The following is a 27,490-nucleotide window of genomic DNA, read 5'->3' on the forward strand; positions in this document are numbered from 1 at the left end:
TTATGCGTCTCAGGAGTTGCGCCAATTTCTCATTATCTGCTTCGATTATTCCTTTTAAGGTTTGGCAGTTTTCTTGCGCTTTATTTTGTAGGTTGTCTAGGAAGAGTGCATGATCGATGTAATTTTGTAAATCATGGAATCTTTTATTTAAGGCTCCCATATCAATGTTTATTACTAACTTCCAGCTTGATTCTACTTGATGTAGATCACCGATTTTTTCAAAATATATTCCTGGTTCTTGCTTAAATTGTCCTATTTTATTTCCGGCTTCTAGGCTTGATTTTGCTGCTATATCTTGGGCCTTCCATGTCATTAGTGGTCTGGAAAAATAGATGCTTGTTTGTTACGCTTTTTTCTTCTTTTAATGTTCTATGAAAGCTTTTAAGCGATTTACATGAGTGCATATTATTTTTCTCCCTACTTTGATTTATAATTAACATCAGAAATTTTATCAGTAACTATGTATGGTCCAATCCATAGAGAGTCCAGTTTCTTTGAACGTCCTCTCCGAACTGTTTCCTCGTGTAGCAATACTTTGTCTCCTATCTTGAAAGTGGTTTGTTTTGCCTTTTTGTCGTATTGCTCTTTTATTTTAATTTTCTCCTCTCTTATGTGCTCTTCAGCGATTTGATTTGTCGCTCGTATTCTTTCTTTTAATTCCTGGGCGTAGTTGTCGTAAGTATACGTAGGTTTCGGCGGCGTTGTTAGCGCTGTTGGTAAGATTGCTTGATGTCCGTATAATTCGAAAGGAGTAAATCCTGTTGCCGTATGAGGGGTAGTGTTGTACGTAAACATGGCATAAGATATCCACTCGTCCCAGTCTGTCTGGTCGGCATTTATATAATGTCGTAAGTATTCAGCTAGTGTACGATGTGAGCGTTCTAGCGCACTATTACTTTCTGGATGGTATGCGGTCGTCTGTATTTTTTCTATTTTTAATAGTTTGCACATATTTTTGAACATATTGCTTAAAAAGTTCGTGCCTTGATCCGTTAGCATTTTGTCAGGGATTCCGTGTTCAAATATTATTTTAACTACGAATTCTTTTGCTACGGTGGCGGCTTCTTGATTAGGTAAAGGAACTGCTTTACTGAATTTCGTAAGATTATCTTGGAAGGTTAGAACATTTATTTCCGATGTTTGTTACGGTTAATGGTCCTACAATGTCTAGCGCACATTTTTCGAAAGGTCGGCTAGCTATATCAGTTATTACTAAGGGTGCTTTAGATTTTCGCTTTAATTTATTTTTTTGACAAAATTCGCATTTAGCGATATAATTTTCAACGTATTTAGTTAATCCGGACCAGTTATGTTTCATTCTAATCCTATTTATTATTCGTTCAATTCCTTGGTGTCCGCCTAAGGGTGCGTCGTGATATTCGTACAATATGCGCGCTTTATCTTTTTCGCTATAGTTTCTCTTTTCGTTATAATTTTCTTCTTTTTCTTCCTTTAGGTTGAGAACTACGTTGCGGCTTAACGCGTCGGCATTAGTATTTGTTTTTCCGGATCGGTGTATGATTTCGTAATCATATTCTTCCAGTTTTAATCTCCATCTTATTAGACGTGATCCTGGATCGGCTACATTGAATAACCATACCAATAGCTTATGATCCGTTATTATTTTAAATTTAGTACCGTATAAATAAGGTCTATAATATTTTACTGCCCATACTATGGCTAATAATTCTTTTTCGGTAGTATTATAATTATATTCTGCTTGCGATAATAATCTGCTGGCGTAAGCAATCGGCCGGTCTTGGCCTACTTCTCCTTGAGACAATATAGCTCCGATAGCGTAATCTGATGCGTCCGTCGTTAAAAGAAATTCTTGACTGAAATCAGGATATTTTAGCACCGGGGCGGTAATTAATTTATTTTTTAAAGTCTCAAATGCATTTTGTTGTTCTCCGATCCATTCGAATTTTTCTCATTTTTTCGTTAATTTCGTAAGAAGTTTGGCAATTTTAGAGAAATTTTCTATAAATTTTTGATAATATCCCGCTAAACCTATAAAGGATTGTATTTCTTTTACCTTGGTCGGTGTTGGGAATTCTCGTACTGCTTTTAATTTAGAAGGATCAGGCATGATTCCGTTTTCGGTTACTATGTGCCCTAAATATATTACTTCTTTTCTGAGGAACTCGCACTTATCAGGTTGAAGCTTTAACTTATGTTTTCGTAATTTGTTTAATACTTCGATAAGCCGTGTATTATGTTCCTTTAAACTTGCTCCGTATATGACTATGTCGTCCAAATATACTAGACATTTGATTCCTTGTAATCCAGTCAGCACAGAGTTCATTAACCGCTGGAATGTGGCTGGCGCGTTCTTTAATCCGAACAGTATTCTATTGAATTCGTAATGTCCATACGGTGTAGAAAACGCTGTCTTGCATTTATCGTTTTCGGCCACGGGTATCTGGTGATAATCTGACACTAAATCTAAGGTGGTAAAGTATTTTGCATTTCCCAGTTGGTCTAGTATGTCCGTTATATTAGGTAATGGGAAGGAATCGCATATTGTTAAATCGTTTAACTTTCGAAAATCTACGACTATTCGTAGTTTTTGTTTACCTGACGCATCGGTCTTCTTAGGGACCACTAGCAATGGAGTATTCCATTGGCTGGTACTTGGTCTAATGATTTTGTCTCTCAGCATGCCTTTTACTTGCTGATTTACTTCTTGTTTATGTTTTTCTGGTAAGCGATATGGGCGTATATTTACGGGTGCACTGTTGGCTTGAACCGTAATTTCATGTGTGATAGTAGGAGTATAAGTGAGTGCATCTCCTTCGATATAAAATATGTCGCTAAAACCTTCGCAAATTTCTAGCAGTGTTTTTTTCTCTTCTTGATTTAGGTGTTGTATACGCAGTAAATTTTTTATTTGTTCGCGACGGGAAAGCGTTGTAGCCTCTTGTTGTTTTTGAGTATTGCATATTTGAGCCGCTGTATTTTTTATTTCTTCGACTGTTACGCATGGAGTTGATAGTTTAATATATTTTTCGGTAGTGTTTATAACACTTATTGGGCAGGAAAATTCTTCTGGCTTTACTAGGCAATAGCCAATAAAAACTCCAGGCTGTGTTTCCTCAGCACATATTATGCCTACTTTATTTAAGTTTGTAGTAGCTTGAATAATTGTCTCGCTACGCGGTTTTAAGGTTAATGCTCGGTACGGATATAATTTTAATATCGTATCTGCTAGCTGTATCTGCTTCTTATTATAATCGCACGTTACCTTGTGCTTTTGTAGAAAATCTACTCCTAGGATTCCTTCATAATCAATTGGGAAGTCGTCCTTCACGATATAAATTGAGTGCCGTATTTTTCGGTTCTTCAGGATTATCGTTGCCTTGTGTCCTGTAACTCCAGTGAGTGCCATTTGCTCCTCGTAAATCATGGTTTCTCCTTTTAGATTTCTTAACTTTATTAATGTAACCGTTGCTCCTGTGTCAAACAGTAGGTTTAATTTCTCTTTTTTAACTTCCTGGATGGAAAGAGTTACTAGATCTAATCCAGTTTTTGTTTGCGGTTTTCCTGTTATTTGCGATATTTGATACTCAAGGGCTGGTCTCGACTGTCTTGTATTCTCTTCGTCTTCTTCTTCATCCTCGTCTTGCGTTGTATTTTTTCTTCGTTGCCCATTCGTTTTATTACGATTTTGTGGCTTTTTATCTTCGTTTGATTTTGTTAGGTTAGATTGTACTATCCCAGGGCATCCGTGTAGACTCCAGCATTTATCTCGGCCATGGCCTGATTTTTTGCAGTAAGTGCAGTGTTTTTCGAATGTATTTATTCGCGATTGTTCCTGTGGCTTCGGCAAGGAGAATCGGTTTGAATATCTGCTTGTTCGGCATTCTCGTCCGTGATGTTCTAGTTTTCCATATTTATTGCATTGTAATACTTTATTTTGCGCTGCTTACGAAATTGTATGATCGGGCTTATGCCGCAATGCATGTTCTAATGGACCCTTGACTTTCTCTTCCGCATTGGCTCTTCCGCATTGCTTCTTGAAGCGTTGAGTAATGCTGTGCTCGTACTACCAATTTGATATCCTCGTGGAGACCTATTTGGAAATTTTGCAGAGCTTGCTGTTGTATAGTTTCAAGTATAATGCGTTTTCGTTTGCTGCCGTAATCTTGGCCTTTGATCATGGATTCATATAATTCCATGGTCAAATTGTCGGCGCGCAGCCCGTATGCTCTGGCGCTCTCACCGGCTTTTTGTTTTAAGGAGTTAAACTCGATTTGTAAGTGAGTGATGCTCTTCTTGCTTAAATAGCAAATTTCGAGTTATCTTTAGAACTGTCCGAAACTGTTTATATTTCGCGTTTTAAAGTCTACCATAGCTTTTCCCTTTAGTTTTGTGCAAAGTATTGCTTCTAATAATGTTCTTTCATCTGCGGGATTGATATTTTTTATCGCGTATGAACATGCGCTTAAAAATTCTTTAAGTTTAGCTTGTGAATTTCCGTCGAATTCCGGAATCATATCTCTTGCTTCTTTTAATCGTAAATGACCGTTTAAAGGTGCCGATTGGTTTCGAACATCGTTAAGTGTTCGTCCGTATGTGACATCAAGATTAGTGTCATTCGGTATCGTTCGCGTTCTATTGAAATATTCCCGATTTGCGCGTAGATCGTGTAATTCTCTTATTTCTTCTCGCATTTCTCGAATGGTTTGCACGATTTCGATTATCAGTGCATTGCTCGGATCTTCAAGGGGATATATCCCGCGGTGGCGTTATTTCTAGCCTGTGCTCGCAAGTGTTCTATTTCCCTATCAACGTCTTCGGGGGGGACAGTTGATGGTAATGGATTACGTTGCATGTTTTCTTCGTTATTTGCTTCGAAGATGCTACTGTCATATGATACGGGAGAGTAATTTCTCCTAACGGCAACGCGTTCGATGGATGTACGATTTATATCAGGTCCGTCTACTTTTATTATGTTATTGTTATTGTTAGGCGGGAGTGTATTTTCAGCTACTTGGTTTATTTTTAGTTCGCGGGATTCTAATTCGGGTGAATTCTCGCCTGAAAAATGGTTATCTAAATTTCTCCGTACGTTATCGCGAATGTCGCGGGTCGCTCCTTCGATTACTTGTACGGGGTTTACAAAACCGAACCTATCTGCTAGTCGCGCTGGTGCGCTTAAAAATCGCGATCGGTGAAACGTAACTCTTTTCGGTTGTGCAGACATTCACGTTATTTTAGTGTATAATATTTTTAACTTACAGTATAACGATGATACGCATTCTTCTTTCGCTTACTCGTTGCTTCTGCACGGTCAGCTGTTGTGGTTGGATCGCTCGGCGGTGCACGTTGCTGTAGGTCAGCGTCGGTGAGTTTTCCGTTGCACGGGCGGCGTCCTCGGTTTGCTACGATCGGCTAGTTGCTGGGCATTGCGTTGGATTGCTCCTTCCTTTGCGCTTCAGCTTCTTGTCACTGTTCTTCTTCCGGGTCTCTCAGGCACTGACGATGTTTTGGCTCGCACTTCGTACAGATTTGCTCAATCAATTTTTTGTTTATTGATTGTGTCTCGAAATAGTTGGGCGTATCCCACATATTCTTATTTATTTCTTTAACTGGACCCATCCCACCGCTGCCACCAATTTTGTTGTGCCGCTCCGGGTACAACGGGAATTTTGGGGATGATCCAAGGGTTCGGCTCGTCTTAGGAGTAGGGACTCCGAATGTAGAGAAACACGAGGCAAAGATTCCATGCAAAAAGATTTAGTAGAGTTCGGTTCGATGATGCTTCGGCGATGTAACAGTGTCGGCGCTTGCAGATCTCACAATTTCTTCAAGTACACGCGTCACCACTTAGTTTCGGAATACGGTCTCGAGGTACTCGTTACCTCTCTTTTTATGGTCCGAAAGTAGGTGGTTTTTCGGTATTAGGTCGCGATGTCTTAATTGCATATCTTGCAGTTATTCGCGGTTTTGGGAGCGCGCGCAACAGCTTACAAAGTGCTGAATTTGCGCTGTACTCCTTTTTTACTTTTATAGGTCGTAATTACGTTATTCGATTTTGGGTTCCGACAGATAAAATGGAAAACGACAAAAGATGGAAGCCTGAAAAAAGAAAAGTATCAGAAACCCCCGGTTCTATCACCGCTGGGTCTGAGACCTCAGAAGGGCAGGGCCCGGTGGGTGAATACAACAGCCCTTGTTCCTCTCCACTGTACCGAGGCACAACAGAGACAAACGGATGGGGATGGGCTGCCGGGAGATTGGATGTAGAGGGGATAGGAAAGCCGAGTACGGGAACGTGACTTTAGCTACTGCAGGTTCCCCACTTCTTAAAAATGCGTTGCCCACATGGCCACAGACACACCCCACCAACGCATCTAGGTGCGCTCGCTACATAAGAGCCATTTGGTCAATCTGACATCGACTCGTAGCTATGCTGTGTTGAAGGATGGGTAAAAGCGACAGAGTAGACAGATCAATGAAAGTGTTAGTAACAAAGTTGTTAGTGAGAGTTGTTAATTGGAGTGGAGTGAAGAAAGAAAGAATAGGAAAAGAAAGAGGAGATAGAAAAACAGAACGTGTGTGTGTGTGTGTGTGTGTGTGTGTTTTGCTACGTAAGAGCCATTTGGTCAGCAGTGCTGACACCGACTCGTAGCGTTACATGCTGTGTAATGAAATAAAGAAAAGGAATAAAGAAGGAAAAAAAGAGAAAGAAAAGGGAAAGAGAGAGTGTGAGAGTGTGTATGTAAGTATTGCTACATTAGAGCCATTCGGCCAGCAATGCTGGCACCGACTCGTAGCGTTGCATGCTGTTTTATGTAGAGGTAGAGTGGGAAATAAAAGAGGAAACTGGAGAGAAAGAAAGCAAGAAGAGAAGACGATAAAACGTATCGTTAGTTTTAGTTATAGTAAAGAGAAAGTAGAGGAGGAAAGAAGACGAGAGAAAAGAATATAGAGATAAAAAAGCGATAGCAAAAGCGATAGTACGAAAAGGAGTGAAAAAGGGGTGGAGGTGAGAGCTTTTAGCCCAGGAGGGAATGAGAGTAGAGTGACGAGAAAGAGAAAGAAGAGTGAAGAGTGTTAGTAGTGTTAGTAAGTATTGCTAAAGAAGGGTGATAGAGAGAGAGAGAGAGAGAGAGAGAGAGAGAGACAGAGGGGGGGTGGCTTTCCTAAAGGTATGAGAAAACCTGAAAAGAAAAGATTAGTAACCACCGGTTCCATCGCCGCTGGGCCAAAGACCTTAGAAGCGCTGGGCCCGGTGGGCGAGTATTGACAGGCCCTGTTCCTCTCTACTGCACCGAAGAACAATAGAGACAAACGGATGGAGATGGGCTGCCAGGGAATGCGGTGGTGGGGGGGATATAAAAATAGGAAAAACACAGTCACTTAAGAGCCATTAGATTAGCACTAGGACAACCACGACAATCCTGGACCCCGAGATCGACTCAGAACATCTTCCGCGCGGGCCGGGATCCGGTGGATCAATCCGGATCACCAGCACCGGCGCAAGAATCAGTAGAGAGCGTCACCCGGACGTCCATCAGAAAGTCATAGTATCACTGATGCCGGCGGAATGATGACTGTGCGGAAAAGGGAGGAAAACTTCGCTGTGACATCACTCAGCCGACACCTACCGAATCTTACTTTCCAAAGTAGGTGCGTTTTCAGGAGTACCACGAGAAGGTGGATGCACAACTTGAACGTGAGAGGCTATAGGTCCTAACGAGAGGACTGATATCGCTACGCGATTCCGCATCGCGCTTCGCATCACGTTCCAACCCTGACTCTCAGACCCCAAGATCGACTCAGAACATCACCCGCGCGGGCCAAAGCCGCCGGGATCCAACGGACCCGTGGATCACCAGCACCGGCGCAAGGGTCAGTAAAGAGCGTCACCCGGACGTCCTCAGGAGAGTCACGGTAACTTCCAATAGATAAGGACAGTTATTGTTAGAGGGCGTCCTCCGAGGAGAAACGCGCTCGTGCTACATCGTCCCATCGGGCATACGCGACAAACTGTACCTACTGCTTCGCAGTCCCTTCACCCCTCGTCACTTTGGGTTTCCGGACACCGGCTGCCAGCCTCGGTAGTTGCCTGTTGAATTTTAATCACCAAGATCATTTGCATTTATTCGTTTCGTCATTTACGCATTGCTGCGTATCAGGCGGGCAACCCGGTCGCAGGAGCAAGCTCCCCGACCCCAACACCTAATCCCGGGGGCCAAATTCGAAGCCGAACTCGGCGGGCTACCCCGAGCCCGAGGACTACTGGACCTTCTGGCACTGCCAGTGTGGTGCCTTAGTAGACTCATCCAGTGGTCCGGAATGATACCAAGATCGGTCATAGGATTTACCTCTTTCGCAGTGAATCCTCAGGGAGTCTACCGTTGTGTCCCGAAGGACGGTGTCCTAAAAAGGATTTCGACACCGGAAGGGCGGACGAGCCACTCCAATGGGTTATGCCGGGCGGTAAAACTGCCGCACCAAGCCCCTTGTTCGGTAGGAACTGCCGTACCCACAATAGTATTTCTAGTACGCAAAAACGCACTCTGAGATCCATACAACAATATGGCCTTCCATGCCAGACGCATGCCAGCGCTGCGTTCGCTATCACTTTTCTAGCCTCTTGAGTACTTGACTTATGAGCCTGACCATATATGAGCCGGAAACTCATAGACCCAATACGGCGTGCATATGTAACGTCCATTACCATTACTTCGGTCATTTTCCACTGTTAAATAGTCGAAGTTTTTGGGTTCCATTGCCATTTGCCAATTTCTTCACTTTGATAATCGGCCTTTTGGGAATGCCACAGCACGTATTCGATCCCAAAGCTTTCAGTGAGCTCTTAGCGACCTTTTTTCGCTTTCTCTCAGTAATCGAGATATAGATCACGTTGATCTGTGTATTTTCGTCATTTACGCAATTTTGCGTATCCGATTGGCCTTGCCCTCTCACCACGACAAGGTGGCTCACCTCGAGAGGGAGTAGATAGGGACAGTGGGAATCTCGTTAATCCATTCATGCGCGTCACTAATTAGATGACGAGGCATTTGGCTATATTCTGTATCCTAAGGTTCTTTAAAAACCTTAGCATGCTCTTCCGGGGTATACCCCCCCCCCGTTGGGATTAAAACTTAACAATCGTTTATAACAAAATTAAAATAAATTAAAAATTGGTAGTTATAGGTATAATTTAATTGTAACGATGCATCCCTCCACCGTTACCCGGCCGTCGATCCGCCGGAAGTCCGCCGCCCGACAAATACCGGTCGGGCATAATGCGTAGGCGCCGAGCGCCTATTTTTAAGAGATAGAGACGGTTCGAATTTATAACCGCCGTTTAAGACGCGTTGTTTACCGGGAACCGTCGCCGCGCTCGGGTAACCGTACCGACCGTTCCCGAAACCGCCCGAGTCGCGCGCGGCGGTTTAACATTAAACAATATGCCTTAAAACAGTCAGGCATATTACGCACGCGCACCCGCCGGAAAAAGCGATATAAATAAGAGCACATTTCACATTTCGAGACCAGATCTTCCGCAACCACCAGAGTCTGTAAGACGCCTGGAATCCAGAACGATCCTATAACCGCTCAAAGAGAGAGAAAACGGGGTTGGGAGTACCCAGCCTCCGCCGAGAGTTTGCGGCATCTCTAAGAGCGATCCTTCGAATTTCTACAACCGAGGAACACGAGGTTGGGCGTACTCAGCCTCCGTCGGGAGTTCTCGACATCTCGCACGAATCCGTCCACCTAAGTGCAACGGCGATCATCCAGTGGTAGGGAGTTCCCTGCCATTGACGGGTGTTCCCGTCGGCCGTTGCACTCCTGCATTCCACGGGGAAAACCATCCCGGACGAAACCATGCTGCAGTATCCGCGAACCAGCAGTAATTCCGCGACCGTCTTTGCCGCGATCAGACTCGCCATTAATACGGCGCGCAAAGCCCCGCTCAAAGGGGAGGATCTAATCCTGCCGCGACATCGATCGACGCAATCAAATCAATACAGGCGCGCCTAAGGACTGCCCACCGGACCGACCGAAATTACCGCCCGGTAGTTAGCGGTCTCTGCCGAATTCCAGATCCGCTCGCGTAATCGATATTATATCGAATCGTCAAAATCGCGCTCCGCACCGCGCATTCGTGCATGTAATTCGGATGCACCGCGACCGACACAACCACACCGCTAACCGATTCCGACACTCACAGATACACGAGTGCATCTCGTCGCGCACACATCGTCATTCGCCTCGCACACCTACTTTCGATACATTGTACATCATACTTAGATATTACACGTTCGCAAACGCACTCGCTCGCTTATCATCTCATTCACACACAAGCGCACACGGTCACACCCATACAGCGTTTATACACATACACTCACTCTGTATACACACATACTTACACGCAATAAATTATATTCTACCTTACGTAGCTTTCGTTCGTCTCTCGATACCCTTTCACGAGCTCCGGATCCCGACCGAGTTATCCACGACCGCCTCGCGAAAGCGGTTTATTACATTGGCGCCCGAACAGAGACCGATTTTTACCTGACCGTATCGAGACACGAACCCTATGTAAGCGAGAAGAAAAGAGTGCAACGCGAAAATGAAAGGGTGGATATACAACCTACCCAAAGCGCAATTAATCGAAGTAGCCGTCAGTCGGGGTGTGGACACATCCGGTACACTCGACGACATCCGACGGCGGATGTCCGCGTATGTCGAGGCGCAACCCGAAGAGTTCGGGACACACGGCGACGAGCCCACCACTGCGACGGGCATATCCGCGCGCATCATCCCGCCGACCGACACCGCGATCCACGCGCCCCTTGCCACCTTCAAAGTACTGTGCCAGATGCGGAAATGGGGTTGTCATTTCGACGGGCGCGACCCATTCGATTTCTTAGAGAGGCTCGAGGAGCTCACCGGACATCGATACCCCAAAACCGCGATGCTACTCGGACTCCCCGAGCTACTCAAGGGAGACGCCCTCCGATGGTACCGCAATCACCGCCACCGCTGGCAAACCTGGGGGGATTTCGACAGCATTCCGGGCACAATTTCTGCCCCGCCGGTACCAGGTCGATCTTCGCCGCGAAGCCGCCGACCGCCGCCAACAAACCGGTGAACCGTTTAAACGATACGTGGCCGACCTCCTAACGCTCATGCGACGGGCCGGCGGATTTACACCGGAGGAGGAATACGAGCGGGTGTATCAGAACATGCGCCCGGAGCTCAAGCGGTCCATCACATACGACGAAACCGGAGAGGTCGGGGACCTGCAGGCGCGCGCCACCGAGCTCGAAGAAATCGACGCCGAATGCGCAACCGAAGCCCGACGCAACCGCCAGGGAACGACGATTCCGACCGTCGCCGCCACCTACAATCGAGACGAATGTTGTTGGCGGTGCAAACAGCGGGGTCACACGCGTTACAACTGCCAACGCCCACCGCGAAAATTCTGCTCGCGGTGTGGCAAGGACGGCATACTAACGCGTCAATGCCACCCGCCGTCGGGAAACGCCGAGCGGGCCGGGCCCACGACGGCCGGCGCCCCGGGCCCTGCATAAAGTACACGCCACGGCCGCACCTACAAATACAAATTAATCAGGACCGGTACGACGCCCTGCTCGATTCCGGGTCCGAGGTCTCGTTTGTGAACGCCCGGTCGGTTAGTCTGGCACGGCGATGGGGACACAAGGTCACCTCCCGCGAAGGGAAAGTACAACTCGCGGACGGCGAGATCACCAACACCGTCGGCACGATCAGGCTGCCCATCCGGATCACCGGCCAGACCTACCGGCATACATTTACGATCCTGCCGACGCTCGAGAGCCCGGTATTAATCGGCGTGGACCTTTGGTCGCGTACCGGCATCGGCCTCACGCCGCCGCGATACACGCCCAGCGCAGCCACACCCCCGCTACATGGGACCACAGGGGGTCTAGCGCGGCAGACCGGAAGCGAGGAACGGGAACTAAAAAGTTTTCTCGAATGCGAACTCGGAAAATTCGCGAACATCTAGGGACCGACCGACCGCATACACCACGAAATACGACTGCGGAACACCACGCCAATCAAACAAAGGTACCGACCGCGGAACCCGGCGATGCAGGCCGTTATAAATCGCGAGGTGGCCGAGATGGAGGCCGCCGGCGTCGTCGAACCGTCCAAGAGCGCCTGGAGCTCGCCCGTGGTACTAGTCAAAAAATAAGACGGAAAGTACCGGTTCTGCATAGACTTCCGCAAGGTGAACGACGCCACGGAAAAGGATGCGTATCCATTGCCGCAAGCAACCGCGACACTAGACAAGCTCCGGGGCGCGCGATACTTGTCAACGCTCGACCTAAAAAACGGATATTGGCAAGTACCACTCAAAACAGCCAGCCGACCGATCACCGCCTTTATGATACCCGGAAGAGGGCTGTATCAGTTTACAGTCATGCCGTTCGAGTTACATTCCGCACCGGTCACTTTCCAACGACTTCTGGACACGATCATCGGCCCAGCCCTCGAGCCGAACGTATTTGTCTACTTGGACGATATCATAGTCATTAGCGAAACGTTTGAAGAACACCTGCAGCTGCTAACCGAGGTATTCCGCCGATTACGCGGGGCGAATCTGCGCCTCAACCCAGAGAAGTGTAGATTTTGTGTTGACCAATTGAAATACCTCGGGCACGTGGTTGATCGCGAGGGAATACGGACGGATCCCGACAAAGTCAGCGCCGTCGCTAACTGGCCCGAGCTGAAAACCGTCAAACAAGTCCGACAATTCCTGGGGATGGCGTCTTGGTACCGTCGCTTTATCGCGAATTTCTCGACCGTTGCCGCGCCGCTCACTCAACTAACCAAGAAACGCGCTCGGTGGACGTTGGGCACTGACGAGGAGGAACGTTCCGCACTTTGAAGCGGACGTTCATTTCAGCCCCGGTACTCGCCTGCCCAGATTTTACGCGACGGTTCGTGCTGCAAACCGACGCCAGCACCAGCGGCCTTGGGGCCGTATTAACGCAGTACTTCGAGGAAGGGGAGCGCGTAATCGCGTATGCAAGCCGAACGCTAAATAGCGCCGAGCGAAACTATAGCGCTACCGAGCTGGAATGCCTCGCGGTCGTATGGGGCATCCGGCGAATGAAGGGCTATCTCGAAGGGTACCCCTTCACCGTGCTGACCGACCATCAGTCCTTAAAATGGCTGCAGCGCCTGGAAGCTCCCACCGGGCGATTCGCCCGGTGGCTATTCGAGCTCCAACAGTATGACCTCGAAGTAAAGTACCGCAAGGGCACGCTCAACCGCGTGGCCGACGCCCTGTCGCGACAACCCGAGCTTTGCGCCGCGACCGCCCGCCGATACCGGTGGTACCGATGAATATTCGCGGAGGTCGAACACGAGCCAGCCAGCCGACCAGACTACAGGATCACCGAAGGGAAGTTGTTCCGACATATCCTACACACCTTGGATTTCAAGGAGACCGCGGCGGAAGAACAATGGAAGGAGTGCGTACCGGAGGAGCAACGGCACACGGTGCTGCAGAACGGTCATGACGCACCAACGGCTGGACACCTGGGCATAGCCAAGACCATCGCGCGCATCGCCGAGCATTATTATTGGCCAGGAATGTTCAGAGCCATTGCCGGATATGTGCGGACCTGCGAGACCTGCCAGAAACAAGTGGCCCAGCAACAACCGGCCGGGAAGCTCCACGCAACCGACGTGCAACGATCCTGGGAGCAGGTCACCGATCTCGTAGGGCCACTGCCACGCTCACGCCAGGGCCACACGTGGCTCTACGTGATGCAAGACCGGTTTTCGAAGTGGGTGGAACTAACGCCGCTCCGCCAAGCCAGTCGTGCTGAGTGTTACTAGCTTTTGTCTTTGTGAAGACCACGTGACCGCTCCGTTTGCCAAACAGAAAATATAATCCGTTGTTGATCTCCTTGTCTCAATATCGCCTGCGTAATCAGCATCTGAAAACCAATTAACTGAGGCTCGCTACCGCCGTTTCTATATTCGATTCCGTAATCGATAGTTCCTCTGAGATACGCGAAAATTCTTTTTACCGCACGCCAATGCTCGACGTTATGATTGTTCAGGTACTTGCTAATTGAGTTTGCGGCATATGCTATATCCGGGCGCGATACTGTTGCTAAAAAGACAAAGGAACCCACCGCCTTCCGATAAGGTACATTACTCGATTTTTCGTCGCTTATCTCAGACGGAGATAGAACCACGTGCGGATCAGCTGGCACGCTTAGAGCCCTAGCATCACTCATTCGAAATCTATCGATTATTTTCTTCGTATACGCACTCTGATGAATTATCAGAGATTTTTCTTTCTTATCTCGTAAGATTTGCAGACCAACGAATACGTCGGAATCGCTAACAGTTATTCTAAAGGTATCATTTAATTTATTAACTATAAAGTCTAGAGTCTCTTTGCTGCGACCAGACCGTCGTCGACAAATAATGCAAGATACACAACTTCACTTTCAAACTGTCCGACAAACACGCACCTGTCGGCTTCGCACTCTTTAAATTTGAATTCGTTCAAGAATCGAGTAAACCTTTTGTTCCAACATCTCGGGGCTTGTTTTAGATCATACAGGTATCTTTCGAGCTTGCACACTACATAGTTCACGTTTCCTCTTGCTTCACTTTCGATGTCGAGTCCTTCCGGTAACTCCATGAAGATTGTCTCGTCCAACTTCCCGTACAGAAATGCAGTCTGCACGTCGAAGTGCATCAGTTCAAGATTCTTCGTAGCGACTATCGCTAGAAACACTCGCAGCGAGTCGTATCTGACGACTCGGTATAATCAATTCCTTCGCGTTACGCACAATCCTCGTGCACACAATCGAGCTTTGAAACGATGTGATCTCCTTTCTGCGTCTGTTTTCACGCGAAAAATCCACTCGGAGTCGATCGTTTTCATGTTCGGTGTTCTCGACACAAGTGTCCATGTGTGATTTTCTTTGTGCGCCCTCAGCTCTTCTCCGATAGCAGTTGCCACTGCGTGGCTTCTGTGCTGTTCGTTGCTTCCTGATATGTGTTAGGAATCGTATATTCGGCAATATCCGCGTCATATCTTCTCGGAGTTTTGATGTTAGCTCGATGTCTGAGCACGCGCGGGTTAACTGGAGGATTTTCTGCTCTTACCGCTGCAGCTGCGTCTTGCGGTGTCTCATCCTCGATCTCTTCTCCCTCGATTTCCTTCTCGGGCAATTGGAGTACTATTTCGTCCTTGTCTTCTTCATTTTTCGGCTCCATTTGCGTTGATACTTTTCCGATTCGCTCGTTGAAAACAACATCCCTCGCCTCACTCACTCTCTTCGTCACGGGATTGTACAGTCGATAAATCGCGGAATTGTCTTTGTATCCCACAAGGATTGTCTTTTGCGCACGAGCATCGAGTTTTTGCGTGAATTGTTTCGGTATGTACGCGAATGCTTCCGAACCGAAGATTCGCAAATGTCTTAGATCCGGTGCCTTTCCCACCCACATCTCGTAGGGTGTTACCGTGTCACTGGACCACATTGTTCTGTTCAGAACATAAACCGCACAGTTCACTGCCTCTACCCATAGGCTTAGAGGCAAACTCTTTGCATGGATTATCGTGCGCGCACTCTCAACGATTGTACGATTGTCCCGCTCGGCCTTTCCGTTTTGTTCCGGAGTGTACGGCGCGGTTATTTCTCGTTTTATTCCGCGCGACGCGAGATACTCGTCCATCTGTTTGTTACAGAATTCGCGACCATTGTCCGACTTCAGGATTTTGATTGATTGCCCGAATTTGTTAGATATCATTTTTTCAAAAACTTTAAACTTTTCGTACACTTGAGATTTTTGTTTTAGAAAATATACGTGTCGATAGCTACTCGCGTCGTCCTTGAATGTTAGAAAGTATCTCGATCCACCGGGTGATTCTACCGACATTGGCCCACATACATCCGTGTGCATGATTTCGCCAGACTTTGTCATTACTTTCACTGGGTTTTTGTTTAACGGAAATCTATGGGATTTCCCGAGCTGGCATGGTTCACAGAAAAAGTCAGTTTTGTCGGACAGCGATACTCCACTGACCAAGCCCTTTTTCACTAGCTCACGTATCGCGCGTTTTCCCACGTGTCCTGGTCGCTCGTGCCACACATTCAGATTCGTCGTTGCGACATTTGCTTCTTCGACACTATCCGGTTTCACGACTTTGAACAGCATGCGATACACGTCGTTGCCTTGCTTCATTCCCGACGCGATTACAATGTTATTGCGCACTATTTCAACGCAATCTTCTCGAAAACGTACTTCGAAACCGATATTTGTGCATGTACCCACCGAGAACAAGTTTTTTTGTAACTTCGGAACGAACAATACCTTCTCGATGCGCGCGTCTTGCCACACACCGTCGATTAACTTTTTAATCTGTACCGTTCCTTCTCCGACAATGTCGCAGTTTTCATTATTACCAAGCGAGATAGTTCCGCCACACTTGTTCACTTAATAGTCGGTAAGCCACTCCCGTCGGTAAGTGAGATGTCGCGATGCTCCACTGTCGATGAGCTAGACCTCGCTTTGGCCTGCCGCCAACAGTTCTTGTATCTGTTTGCAGGTGAATTCCGCTTGATTTTTGGGCGCACATTTCACACTTGACGCACTCGGTTTTTCGCTGGTTTTCACCACGAACGCGCAGGCGCGAGATTTTTCGTCGCTATCTTTCTTTCGACGCGCACTTTTGCATTCCCGCGCAAATTTCATGGCACTTATAGCATTCTATCTCTCTTTGGTTTTCGCGATTTCTTCTTATCACGTTCCTTTTTCGTTGCGACCAGCGCGCATGTTGCGTCGTCGTCCGCACTGAGTCGTATGTCTTCTCGTATGAGCCTCTCTTGTAGATTGTTCAAAGTTTGTCGATCCGGATCTACACTGTCCCACGCAATCTGTAGCGTGTTAAACTTTGTAGTCAGACTCGCTAAGATCTTCGCCATTATGGTTGCATCGGACACTTTCTCGCCAATATCCTTGAGCTGACCCGCCATGTTCATGATTTTCACCACGTGCTGTACTATCGAATCTTTTTCATTCATACGATACGCATGAAATCTTTGCAGTAGCCCCAACTTATTCGTCTCTGTCTTCTGTTCGTGTATAAGGCATAGTTTATCCCACATTGCTTTCGCGTTTTCACAGGATAACACACATACTTGTTGCGACTCTTCCAGATTCGACAAGATGATGAATTTGGCTGTGGCATCGTCCTTTATAAACCTTTTTAACTCGGCCTCGTTTCCGGCAACGACTGCCGGTGCTCTTCTTGTGCCTTCTACCACGTCCAGAATATCGTTGATCAGGAATAATGCGTTTATTTGCGCCTTCCATCCCTGAAAGTTCGTCCCGTCGAAGCTCTGGACGCTCTTTACTGAGATGCCTACTGACATCGCGGATGCAAATCTTTTGTTCACACGAGCCCGATCTCACACTTATGCACGACCGACAATGGCGAACTTTTCGCCACGTGTTTTTGGCGAAAACTTCTCGAGAAAAAAACTCTCTTTACCTTCCACACAACTATTGCACAGGATTGGTACCTGGGCCCATAACCTGTCAAAGCAGATTAAGTGAAAGGGAAGACAGAGAGAGAGAGACAGGTTTATGAAATGTACTTAGATATCGTTTATTTGCTTGACTAGTACGTGTTTTTTCTACACGAGTTACAGTACGACTGACTGACGATCGTCACTAGAAAGTGCGCGATCGCTGCTCGCCTGCACTCTGCCACGCATGCGCAGAAAGAACCCCAGTTCGTACCAAACGCGATTATCTTTTATTCTCAACAGTATTAACTGGGCTACAAGGCAAAGAACTATTTGTTTATATGGATGATATCGTTATCTATGCAACCTCGTTAGAAGAACACGAAAGAAAATACAACGTTTTAATGGAACGTCTCCGAGAAGCTAATTTAAAACTACAACCAGACAAATGTGAATTTTTGAAAACACAAGTAACTTATCTGGGACACGTAATCAATAAAGACGGAGTAAAACCAGATCCAAAAAAATTAGAAGCAGTACAACGATTTCCAAGACCTAAAACACCTAAAAATATTAAATAATTTTTAGGACTTGCAGGATATTACGTTTTATACCGAATTTTTCCAAATTTGCCAAACTATTAATAAATTTATTAAAAAACGACACCCGCTTCGAGTGGACCTCCGTGCAGGAAGAATCTTTCGAAATCTTAAAACAAAAACTATGCGAAGAACTAATACTACAATATCCAGATTTTTCTAAACCATTTATTATAACCACCGATGCATCAGGAATAGCCGTTGGAGGAATATTATCACAAAGAGAGATAAATCAAGACCAACCGATAGCATACGCCTCACGAACCTTAACAGATAATGAATTAAAATACGATACTTATGAAAAATTTTTGTATTTTAACTTTAAATGTAATATAAATAATTTGGTTATACAATAACAAAATCATTTTTTACACTTATTACTAGTTTTTTCCTTATTTATTGGTAACCTTATTAAATCTATAGTGTGTAACATTATATCTATATTTTTATAAATATAAATATAAATATACATATATATATATATATATATATATATATATATATGTAAGGGTGATTCTATTATTGAGGATTTCGAAAAAAAACCCAATGTGTTGCTCTGTAACAAGAGATTTTCTTTTAATTTTAATTCCTGTGTTTAACATTTTATGTACAATATTTACAATCTTACCTGTAACAAGAGAAACGACAATTAAAGTTTCTTTCTCCGTTACACCTCTAATTACTCTTTCTCTACACTCTTTATTCGAACAATCTTTCTATCGCAATGACTTTTGCAAATTCCGCACACGTGCTTATCATCTTCTATCTCCTTCTCTATCTATCTCTCTTGATCAATGTTACCAACTTAAGCCTACTATCACTAATGTAGCGCGGCCGATTCAAATGAAGAAAGTACTTTTCTTTACATCTCCCCCCCCCCCTAGGGTTGAAGATTTGTAATAATGGTTGTTTCTTGACTTGTATATCTTTTTCTCAATCTTCCTTACTTGTTTCTTCTTTATTATTTGAGATAGGTGTTAGTTTTGTAATGTGGAATAGGCCTGTCTCGGATTTTTTTCTTCCTGTGTTTATTTTGTAGATCGTATTTGATATTTTTTCTGTTATCTCAAAAGGTCCTATTCTTAATTCGTCTAGTTTTGTCCTATTTAGTTTATTACCGTTCTCTATATATACTCTGTCTCCTATATTGAACTCTTGTTGTTTACGGTTTTTATCAAATATTTTTTTGTTGTAATCATGTGATTTGATAGTGTTTTCCAATGCTACTCTTTTATCCTTGGTCCAATCTTCTATAGTAGTTTCTCCTTTTACTTCGTCAGGTGCTGTAGAAACGTTAGTGCTATCTAACAGATACTTTGGTGCAAAACCTGTTACTGAGTGTTCCGTCTCGTTATATTTTTCGATGCATTCTTTCGCCACTGTTGTCCAAGCTTTTTTTTCTTTCCCTTCATTTATTTTACATCTGATTCTGTTCACTATCGTTTGGTTTAGTCTCTCGTTCAAGCCATTGGAGAAAGGTGTATTTACTGCTGTGAAGACCAGTTTTATATTATTTTTTTGTAGGAATTCTTTAAATCCCTTTGAGTTTATTCCTGGGTATTGGTCTGTGAGGATCATTCCAATTTCATCCGTTTCTGTCACGTTTTTCACTAATCTGATAAAATCATTAGCGCTCTGTGTCTTTGATGTTGAAATGAAGGCATATCTTGTGAAATGATCTACTAGCAAATGTAAATATTTCTTCGTTGATCTAGATCCTCCGAAGCCGCCAATGGTGTCTATCGACATTATTTCAAATGGCTTTGTTGCTGGTCCCAAGTGTGACATTAGCCCGTATTTTCCTTGCCCTCTCAATTTATTTTTCTTACATACCTCACAATTTTTGCATGCTTCTTTTATGTTTCTTGTCAAGTTTTTCGCTGTGTAGATTGGGCTAATTTTCTTCTGCGTTTGTCTAATGCCTATATGACACCATTCTTCGTGGACTTCTTTGATAATCTTCTTACTGAAATCTTCTGATAGAATTATTTTTTCTTTTTTTTTTCTTTTTTTTGTAAAATATTCCATCTTTATTTATTATGTTTGGTTTCTCATTTTTTATTGCCCGGTTTTTCTCTTGATCTCTTTTTATCTCATCTATTTTTATTAAGTTTACTATTCTCAACACTTCCTCTTTGTTCTCTTTTGCTTCCAACACTGGGTTTCTGCTCAGACAGTCTGCTTCTACATTATTTTTTCCTGGTAAATATGTTATCTTGAAATCGTATTGCGATAAATAATAGGTTAGATCACCCAGTTCTTCATCTGTTCTTGCTTTTATATTTAGGTTTTCCAAAGGCTTATGGTCTGAGTATACTGTGAAGGATCTTCCTATTAGCCATTGTTGCCAGTATTTTACCGCTTCTTTTATTGCTAAACACTCTAGATATATGGCTTTTTTCCTTTTTTGTGTTTTATTCAGTTTTTTCGAAAAATATGCAACTGGCTTTTCTTTTCTCCCTGGTTGCTCTTGTTTCAGCACTGCGCCAATACCTTCTAATGAAGCGTCTGTGTAGATTTTTATAGGTAAATCTTTATCAAATATTTCTAATATTGGTTGGGAGCACATGAGTTCTTTTATTTTCTTAAATGATTTTTCACACTCTTCCGACCATATATATTTTTCATTTTTCCGTAACAGCTTATGTAGCGGATCTAAAATTGCGCTTCTTGGTATGTACTCATGATAAAAGTTTATTTTCCCCAAAAATCGTCTTATATCTTTTTGCGTCTTTGGAGTGGGGAAATCTCTAATTGAAGCTAGGTTGTCTTTAATTGGTTTTACCGAATTGTTCTGTATTATATGGCCCAAATATTTAATCGAATCTGAAGCGAACGTACACTTCTTAAACTTCAATCTAAAGCCTTCTTTTATTATTGATTCTAATACCTGCTTTATATGTTCCACATGTTCCTCGAACGACGTTGAATATATCAAGATGTCATCGATGTAGTTTACTACAAATTCTATTAATCGATGTTTTCTTAGTATGCTATTTAGGATCCGCTGGAAAATTGCCGGCGATGTTTTCAAACCAAATGGTAAACAGGTCCATTGGTAGTGTCCATCTTGTGTAACGAAACCTGTTTTATTTCTGTCTTCAATTCGGAGTGGGATTGACCAGAAAGCTGAGTTTATATCCAGTGTTGTGAAATATTTGCAGTTTCTTGTTTTTATTATCAAATCATCTATTATCGGGAACGGTTGAGCTTGTGGTACTATTATTTTATTTATATCTCTAAAGTCAATGCAAAGTCTAGATTTTTTGTTTTCCTCTTTTTTAAATGCCAATGTTACTAGTGCTGCAAATGGACTATATGATTCTTCAATGAGGTGTCTCTCTAGAAGATTTGCAACTTGTTCTTCGATTTCCTTTCTATCTTCTATTGTGCATCTGTACGGCCTCTTACTGCAGTACTTATCAATCAATAGATCTATCCGAGCTTCATAATCTTTTACAGTACCTATGTCGTACTTATCTTTTGCAAACACCCTTTTATATTCTTCAATAAGTTTTTCTATTTTTTTCTTTTTATTCATATCCAAGTGGTTTATTTCTATTTTAAATTCGTTTTCTTTTATATGTTCATTAAAATTTACCGAATACTCCTCTATCCTATCTTGATTATAATTTGTCTTGTTTACAGCTTTTAAATTTATATCTCTCGCTTGTTCTATCGCTAAATTTTCCTTCTGGACTAGCTTAAACTTTTTTATCATGTCTAGTCCGATAATGAAGTCTTCAAAATCGTCTCTTTCAACAATATGTACATCTGTCATTTCTTCAGTATTAAAGATTTTTACCTTAATAGTTATTAAACCATTTGTTCTCTTCACACCATTAGCCGTTTTTAATTGTATCTTATTTATATCCTTATCTTTTATGACTCTAACTAATTTTGAATTTATGAGTGAGATTTGGGACCCTGAGTCATAGATCCCTTCTATCTCCAACTTATCTTCTAGTACTACTTTGATTTTGACCAATGGTGTTATATCTAGTTTTTTTCTTCTGTGTTCAATTCTACCTCTATTACTGAATTGTTTCCTACCACGCTAGGCTTACTATTTTCTTTCTTCTTGAACCAGCATGACTCCACCGGGTGATATCTGATGCCTTTGTTTAAACTTTCACAGTTCTTGCATGGCTTCTTTTCTCCAGTTTTTCTTTTGTTCTCCAATCTTTCTTCTTTCTTCTGTAGAAAATTTTTTTTATTCACCATACTCTCATATCTTCTTATTTCATTAAATAGTTTTGTTGAATCTTCACATTCTTCTCTATCTATTTTATCCATAATGAAGCCTGGCAGTCCCACTGCTATTAAGGTCGTTAATGTTTTTGTGTCCATATTTTTATTCATGTCGAGCAAAAGTCTTTCCTTTCTCATTGCGTAATCAATAAGAGATCCTTCCTTATATCTGAATGACAAAGCATATGTCACCGTGTTCCATCCTTTATCAGCAAAGGTTTCTAGAAATCTATCTTTCCATTCCCTCCATTTAGCAGTAACTGTCAGTTTCGTTAACGTTGCACAGTGCCAATCTGAACAAGATTTATCCAAAAACAATCTTAATATCTCTATTTTCATTTCATCTTCTATGATATCAAACCTTGTACACTCCTTCTCAAATGTCTCTATCCATTGTTTGGCATTTGAGTGTTTACTAGTAAATTTCTCAATCATATACTTATCTGCAATTTGTTTTAAATTTTTCTCCCCTTCTTTTTTCTGTGATGTTTCCATCAATTTTTCTAGTATCTTACTCAAATCATCTTTCCTTATATCAGCTCTGTCTTTTTCTTCTATTTCTTGTAAATATTCATCTGCAAACTGTATATTACCATCCTCGTCCATATAAATTTTTTTCAACTCTTCTGTCATAGAGATCCATACTTTTCTTGACGGATGTCTTTTTTTTAAACTATTCTTTGCTTTCACATAATTTTCTGTTTTCATTAATTCTGTATGGTTGGCTATGTATCTATGGTCTCCTTGTAAGACATACGTTAATCCGTCTTCCGTTCTAATTGAGGTTATGCCTATCGTATTCGATTTTTCGTCTTTTGGAGAAGCGACTATTGTGAATTCGAATTGTAGTTTATACATTGTTGTAACTGACTGAAATTGTCGTTTTGTAAGGGTGATTCTATTATTGAGGATTTCGAAAAAAAACCCAATGTGTTGCTCTGTAACAAGAGATTTTCTTTTAATTTTAATTCCTGTGTTTAACATTTTATGTACAATATTTACAATCTTACCTGTAACAAGAGAAACGACAATTAAAGTTTCTTTCTCCGTTACACCTCTAATTACTCTTTCTCTACACTCTTTATTCGAACAATCTTTCTATCGCAATGACTTTTGCAAATTCCGCACACGTGCTTATCATCTTCTATCTCCTTCTCTATCTCCTTCTCTATCTATCTCTCTTGATCAATGTTACCAACTTAAGCCTACTATCACTAATGTAGCGCGGCCGATTCAAATGAAGAAAGTACTTTTCTTTACATATATATATATTTATATTTATAAAAATCTAGATATGTTTTATATACATATATATATATATATATATATATATATATATATATATATATATATACCAGGGTTGGGAAAGTTACTTTATAAAAGTAACTCGTTACCGTTACCGTTATTTTTTCTAAAAAGTAACTCGTTACCGTTACTCGTTACTAATTTTAAAAAGTAACTCGTTACCGTTACAGTTACTAAAAAGTAACGAGTCGTTACAATTTCCGTTACTTTTTTACAATACAAACTAATAAATTATTTTGCATAAGAAAAACTTTTAAAAAATTGTAAGCAAGATTTCATTCAAGGTTTATTACAAAATAAATGATTAAATTTTATCGAAATTCTTTATTAATTTTTAATAAAATTTGTTGCTCCATAGTATCATCATTTAAATGCCCTCTTTGTGGTGTTAATACAGAGCCACCGATGCTAAACATTCTTTCTACAGATGCACTGCTTGGTCGAGCTGTATTATATTTAATAAAAAGTTTTTTAAGTTTTGGATAGTCGTTTAACATTTCTATATTACAATTATTTGATTTTAAAAACCGTTGCAATTCTTCTTGTTCAGATTCATTTTGCACCGTTTTTTGCTCAAAAATGAAAAAATCATCGTGATCGTCAGATTTTCCAGCTTTTGAAGAATTTTCAGTTGATCGGATTCCCAATAAATCCTCCAAGTAATTTTCAGCACGTTTTCTTTTTTCTCCGGTTAACCAGTTTAACTTAAATTTTGGATGTAAACATGCTGCTATTATTAATTCTTTTGTTTCAAATATTGTAAGAAATCTAAAATCAAATATAGTAAATTAAGCGACATTGTTTGTTTTATTGAAATTAATACTTTTGAATCAATAGTTTACACTAAAATAATATTTTTCAATTAAATCCTTATTTAAAATTAAATAACATATGTTTAACCGTTTGAGTGCTGAAGAATTTTCTTATATATATGCTAAAAGTGCGGAATGAAATGCGTAGTAATTTTTTTTGGAAAACAATAAAAATAGTTATAATTAACTAATTATTATAATAACAAGTAGTTTTGATCAACAAAAATATTTTTTATTCTCACTTATTACAAGAAAAGCGCTATCGCGCTCCTCCGCATTTTTGGCAAACGACAAATGAAGCGCAATAGCACTTCGCCGCACTCAAACGGTTAATCAAATTAATAAGTTATCTTTTATTTAAACCTTGCTGAATAGCTTCAACTAATGAATGGCAATCTATAAGGTCAGATTTATTGAGATTTTCTAATTTTCGTTGCAAGGTACTTAGAACTGGTAGTAAATGAGAGCTCTGCTTTTCCGAAAAGATAAAGCTCTCATTGGATATCGCGCGTCGCGTCATCGCACTGGTCTGCAAGAACCATAAGTTGATCAATCACATTCAAGCATTTTTATAACATAATAAGAATGCTAATTGGTCGATTTGCTTACGGCTTTACGGTTAAGATAAAAATTTTATCACGCACAATAGCAAGAATAATATCTTAAATAAATCAAAAAATTTGAAACAAGTAACGATAAAAGTAACTGTTAAATTCGTTACTCGTTACCGAAAAATGTAACGAAGTTACTTTTTCCGTTACAAATAAAATTTGTAACGCCATTACCGTTACAGTTACCGAAAAAAAGTAACTGTAACGGTAACGGCGTTACAAGTAACGCGTTACTTCCCAACCCTGATATATACTATATATACTATATATATATATACTAATTTTATACTAATTTATATACTTTATAACTGGATTAAAACGAAAACAAGGAACATTTAATATAGGTAATATTTTTGAAATACTGGCTATATGTAGCTTGATTAATCATTCAATTAAATTTGTTAGTTGTTGAAAATAATAATATATTTAAGCATGAGAAGTGTTTATAATATTTTAATAAAAATTTGTTACACTAAATTTCCTTTTATGCAGTTATAGTTACATAAGCTCAAGATATAATCTAAAATCTAACCAATATAAATCAGTCGTTTTCTCATAAATAATCTCACAACAATTTACATAAACTTCTAGATATTAACATTATTTTTTTAAGCTTGTTAATATAATACTCTAACGTATTAGTGTTTATTCAACAGCCGAAACTGTAGAGGTTGATAAAAGAGAAACCGAGAAAAATAATGATGACAGTGATAATGATAAAGGTAATTAAATATAATTATTTGTAAAGTTAAAAGGCATACGTAAAATACACACACAGACACACGCGCGCGCGCGCGCACACACATACATATATATACATACATAAAGTAAAATAACAAAATATTATATTTTTGCAGAATATATTTATGAAGTTCCGTATGACGATTATAGTTACTGGATTAATGAAGAGACTACAGAAGATGAAAAACAAGAAACGCCATTCTTATCCATTAAGAGTATAGAATCAACTATAAGTACAAACAATTCATATGAAGAAGGAATATGTATTATATGTTTAGTGGAGAGATCTAAGATAGCTTTCATACCATGTGGACACTTATGTTGTTGCAAAAACTGCATACAAAAATTATTACAGGAAAAATGTCCTGCGTGCAATAACAATTACGACAAATATATATCCATAATAACACCATGATATAATTGTTGGGTAAGATTTGTATTTATTTGTATTTGTTATAATATATTTTTCTTTAACATATTTTATTAAACATATATTAATGATATAGCAGTAACAAAAAACAAAGAATCAAATTTTTCTAATCTAATTTACTTTTATTACATTTATAAACCTTAAAATAAATTTTTTCACTTTTTAATTTACGTTAATCTATCTGTTTACAGACAAAAAAAATAAGAAGACGTAAACGCATTCATACCAAAGCATAACAAGCCAAAAATGTTTTTAATGTATTAGTTCTAAAAATCGTACTATAAGTTAAAATGAAACATTTATTTACTTTTTAACATAATTAATTTTTTTTAGAAAAAAAATGTTACTTTCTTAAATTTTGTTCTTGTAAAGCATTGTCATACATTGTGTTTTGTTTTACATTGTACTGTGATACGTAAAATAGAATAAAATTTTGTGATATAAAGTGCAAAATTAGTCATTACATCTAATCTTAAGGGGATCCAATATTACCGACAGAACGCGAATATTCTTTATTTTGCAAAATCTTTTTGTTGATTATAGATATCAACAAATCCTTTTCCACAATTAAGGTACACATAATAACGGAGTGCGGAGTTTAACATTTCATATGAAAAGTTAAAAAAAAAAAGAAAATTACAGTTTTGTTATCGGCTTCTGCGTCAACATTTACTTAATATAACAAATGTGTAATCTACACGTGCCTAATCAGTAAACTCCGCACTCGGCATTTCATCAAAGAGTATAAGTGAACTTAGAGAAGTGAGTTTAGAAGCTTTATAAAAAAGATTTTGCAAAATAAAATTTTCGTGCATATGTGTGTGTGCGAGATGGAGGCTCAAGAGTAAAACAGAGCAGTAGATTAGTTGCGTGATGTCGCGATAGACGGAGCTGTAATCTTACACGACAAGGACAGACATAATCGTACTATCTTTGTCTCTTTCATGCGTGTAGAGTAATATACATGTACGCACTAACATTATGCAGTATCTTTTTTCTCTCGATCATACTCTCTGTCTCTTTCTAATCGCTCGCTCGCTATGTACTACGTATCGCTTAGCTTCATGCTCTTCGCATATTCACTTACGCGTTCACTCGTGCTTCTCTCTCTCTCTCTCTCTCTCTCTCTCTCTCTCTCTCTCTCTCTCTCTCTCGTTCTGCTTGTTCATTATTGTATATTGTATTCTTTTATTCTCATTATTATATTCTTTTATTTGCTCAATTTTTA

At 41.3% G+C, this 27,490-nt stretch overlaps 1 protein-coding gene across 1 annotated transcript; it reads right to left on the bottom strand.

Moving 5' to 3' along the window:
* Window positions 1-22,111: 22,111 nt before the first annotated feature.
* On the bottom strand, window positions 22,112-23,221 carry LOC138943825 (uncharacterized). Its single transcript, XM_070314763.1, has one exon. It carries the CDS (start codon window positions 23,219-23,221, stop codon window positions 22,112-22,114), a length of 1,110 nt encoding a protein of 369 aa, XP_070170864.1.
* Window positions 23,222-27,490: the final 4,269 nt, after the last annotated feature.

This window comes from Polyergus mexicanus, unplaced genomic scaffold (genome assembly GCF_030449975.1).
Source record: "Polyergus mexicanus isolate NDT 795.1 unplaced genomic scaffold, iyPolMexi1.0 SCAF_45, whole genome shotgun sequence".
In the NCBI taxonomy this organism is placed as follows: Eukaryota; Metazoa; Arthropoda; class Insecta; order Hymenoptera; family Formicidae; genus Polyergus; species Polyergus mexicanus.

Excerpts from the sequence above, each read along its gene's own strand:
- LOC138943825 (XM_070314763.1), bottom strand. The coding sequence starts at position 23,221 with ATGTATAAACTACAATTCGAATTCACAATAGTCGCTTCTCCAAAAGAC.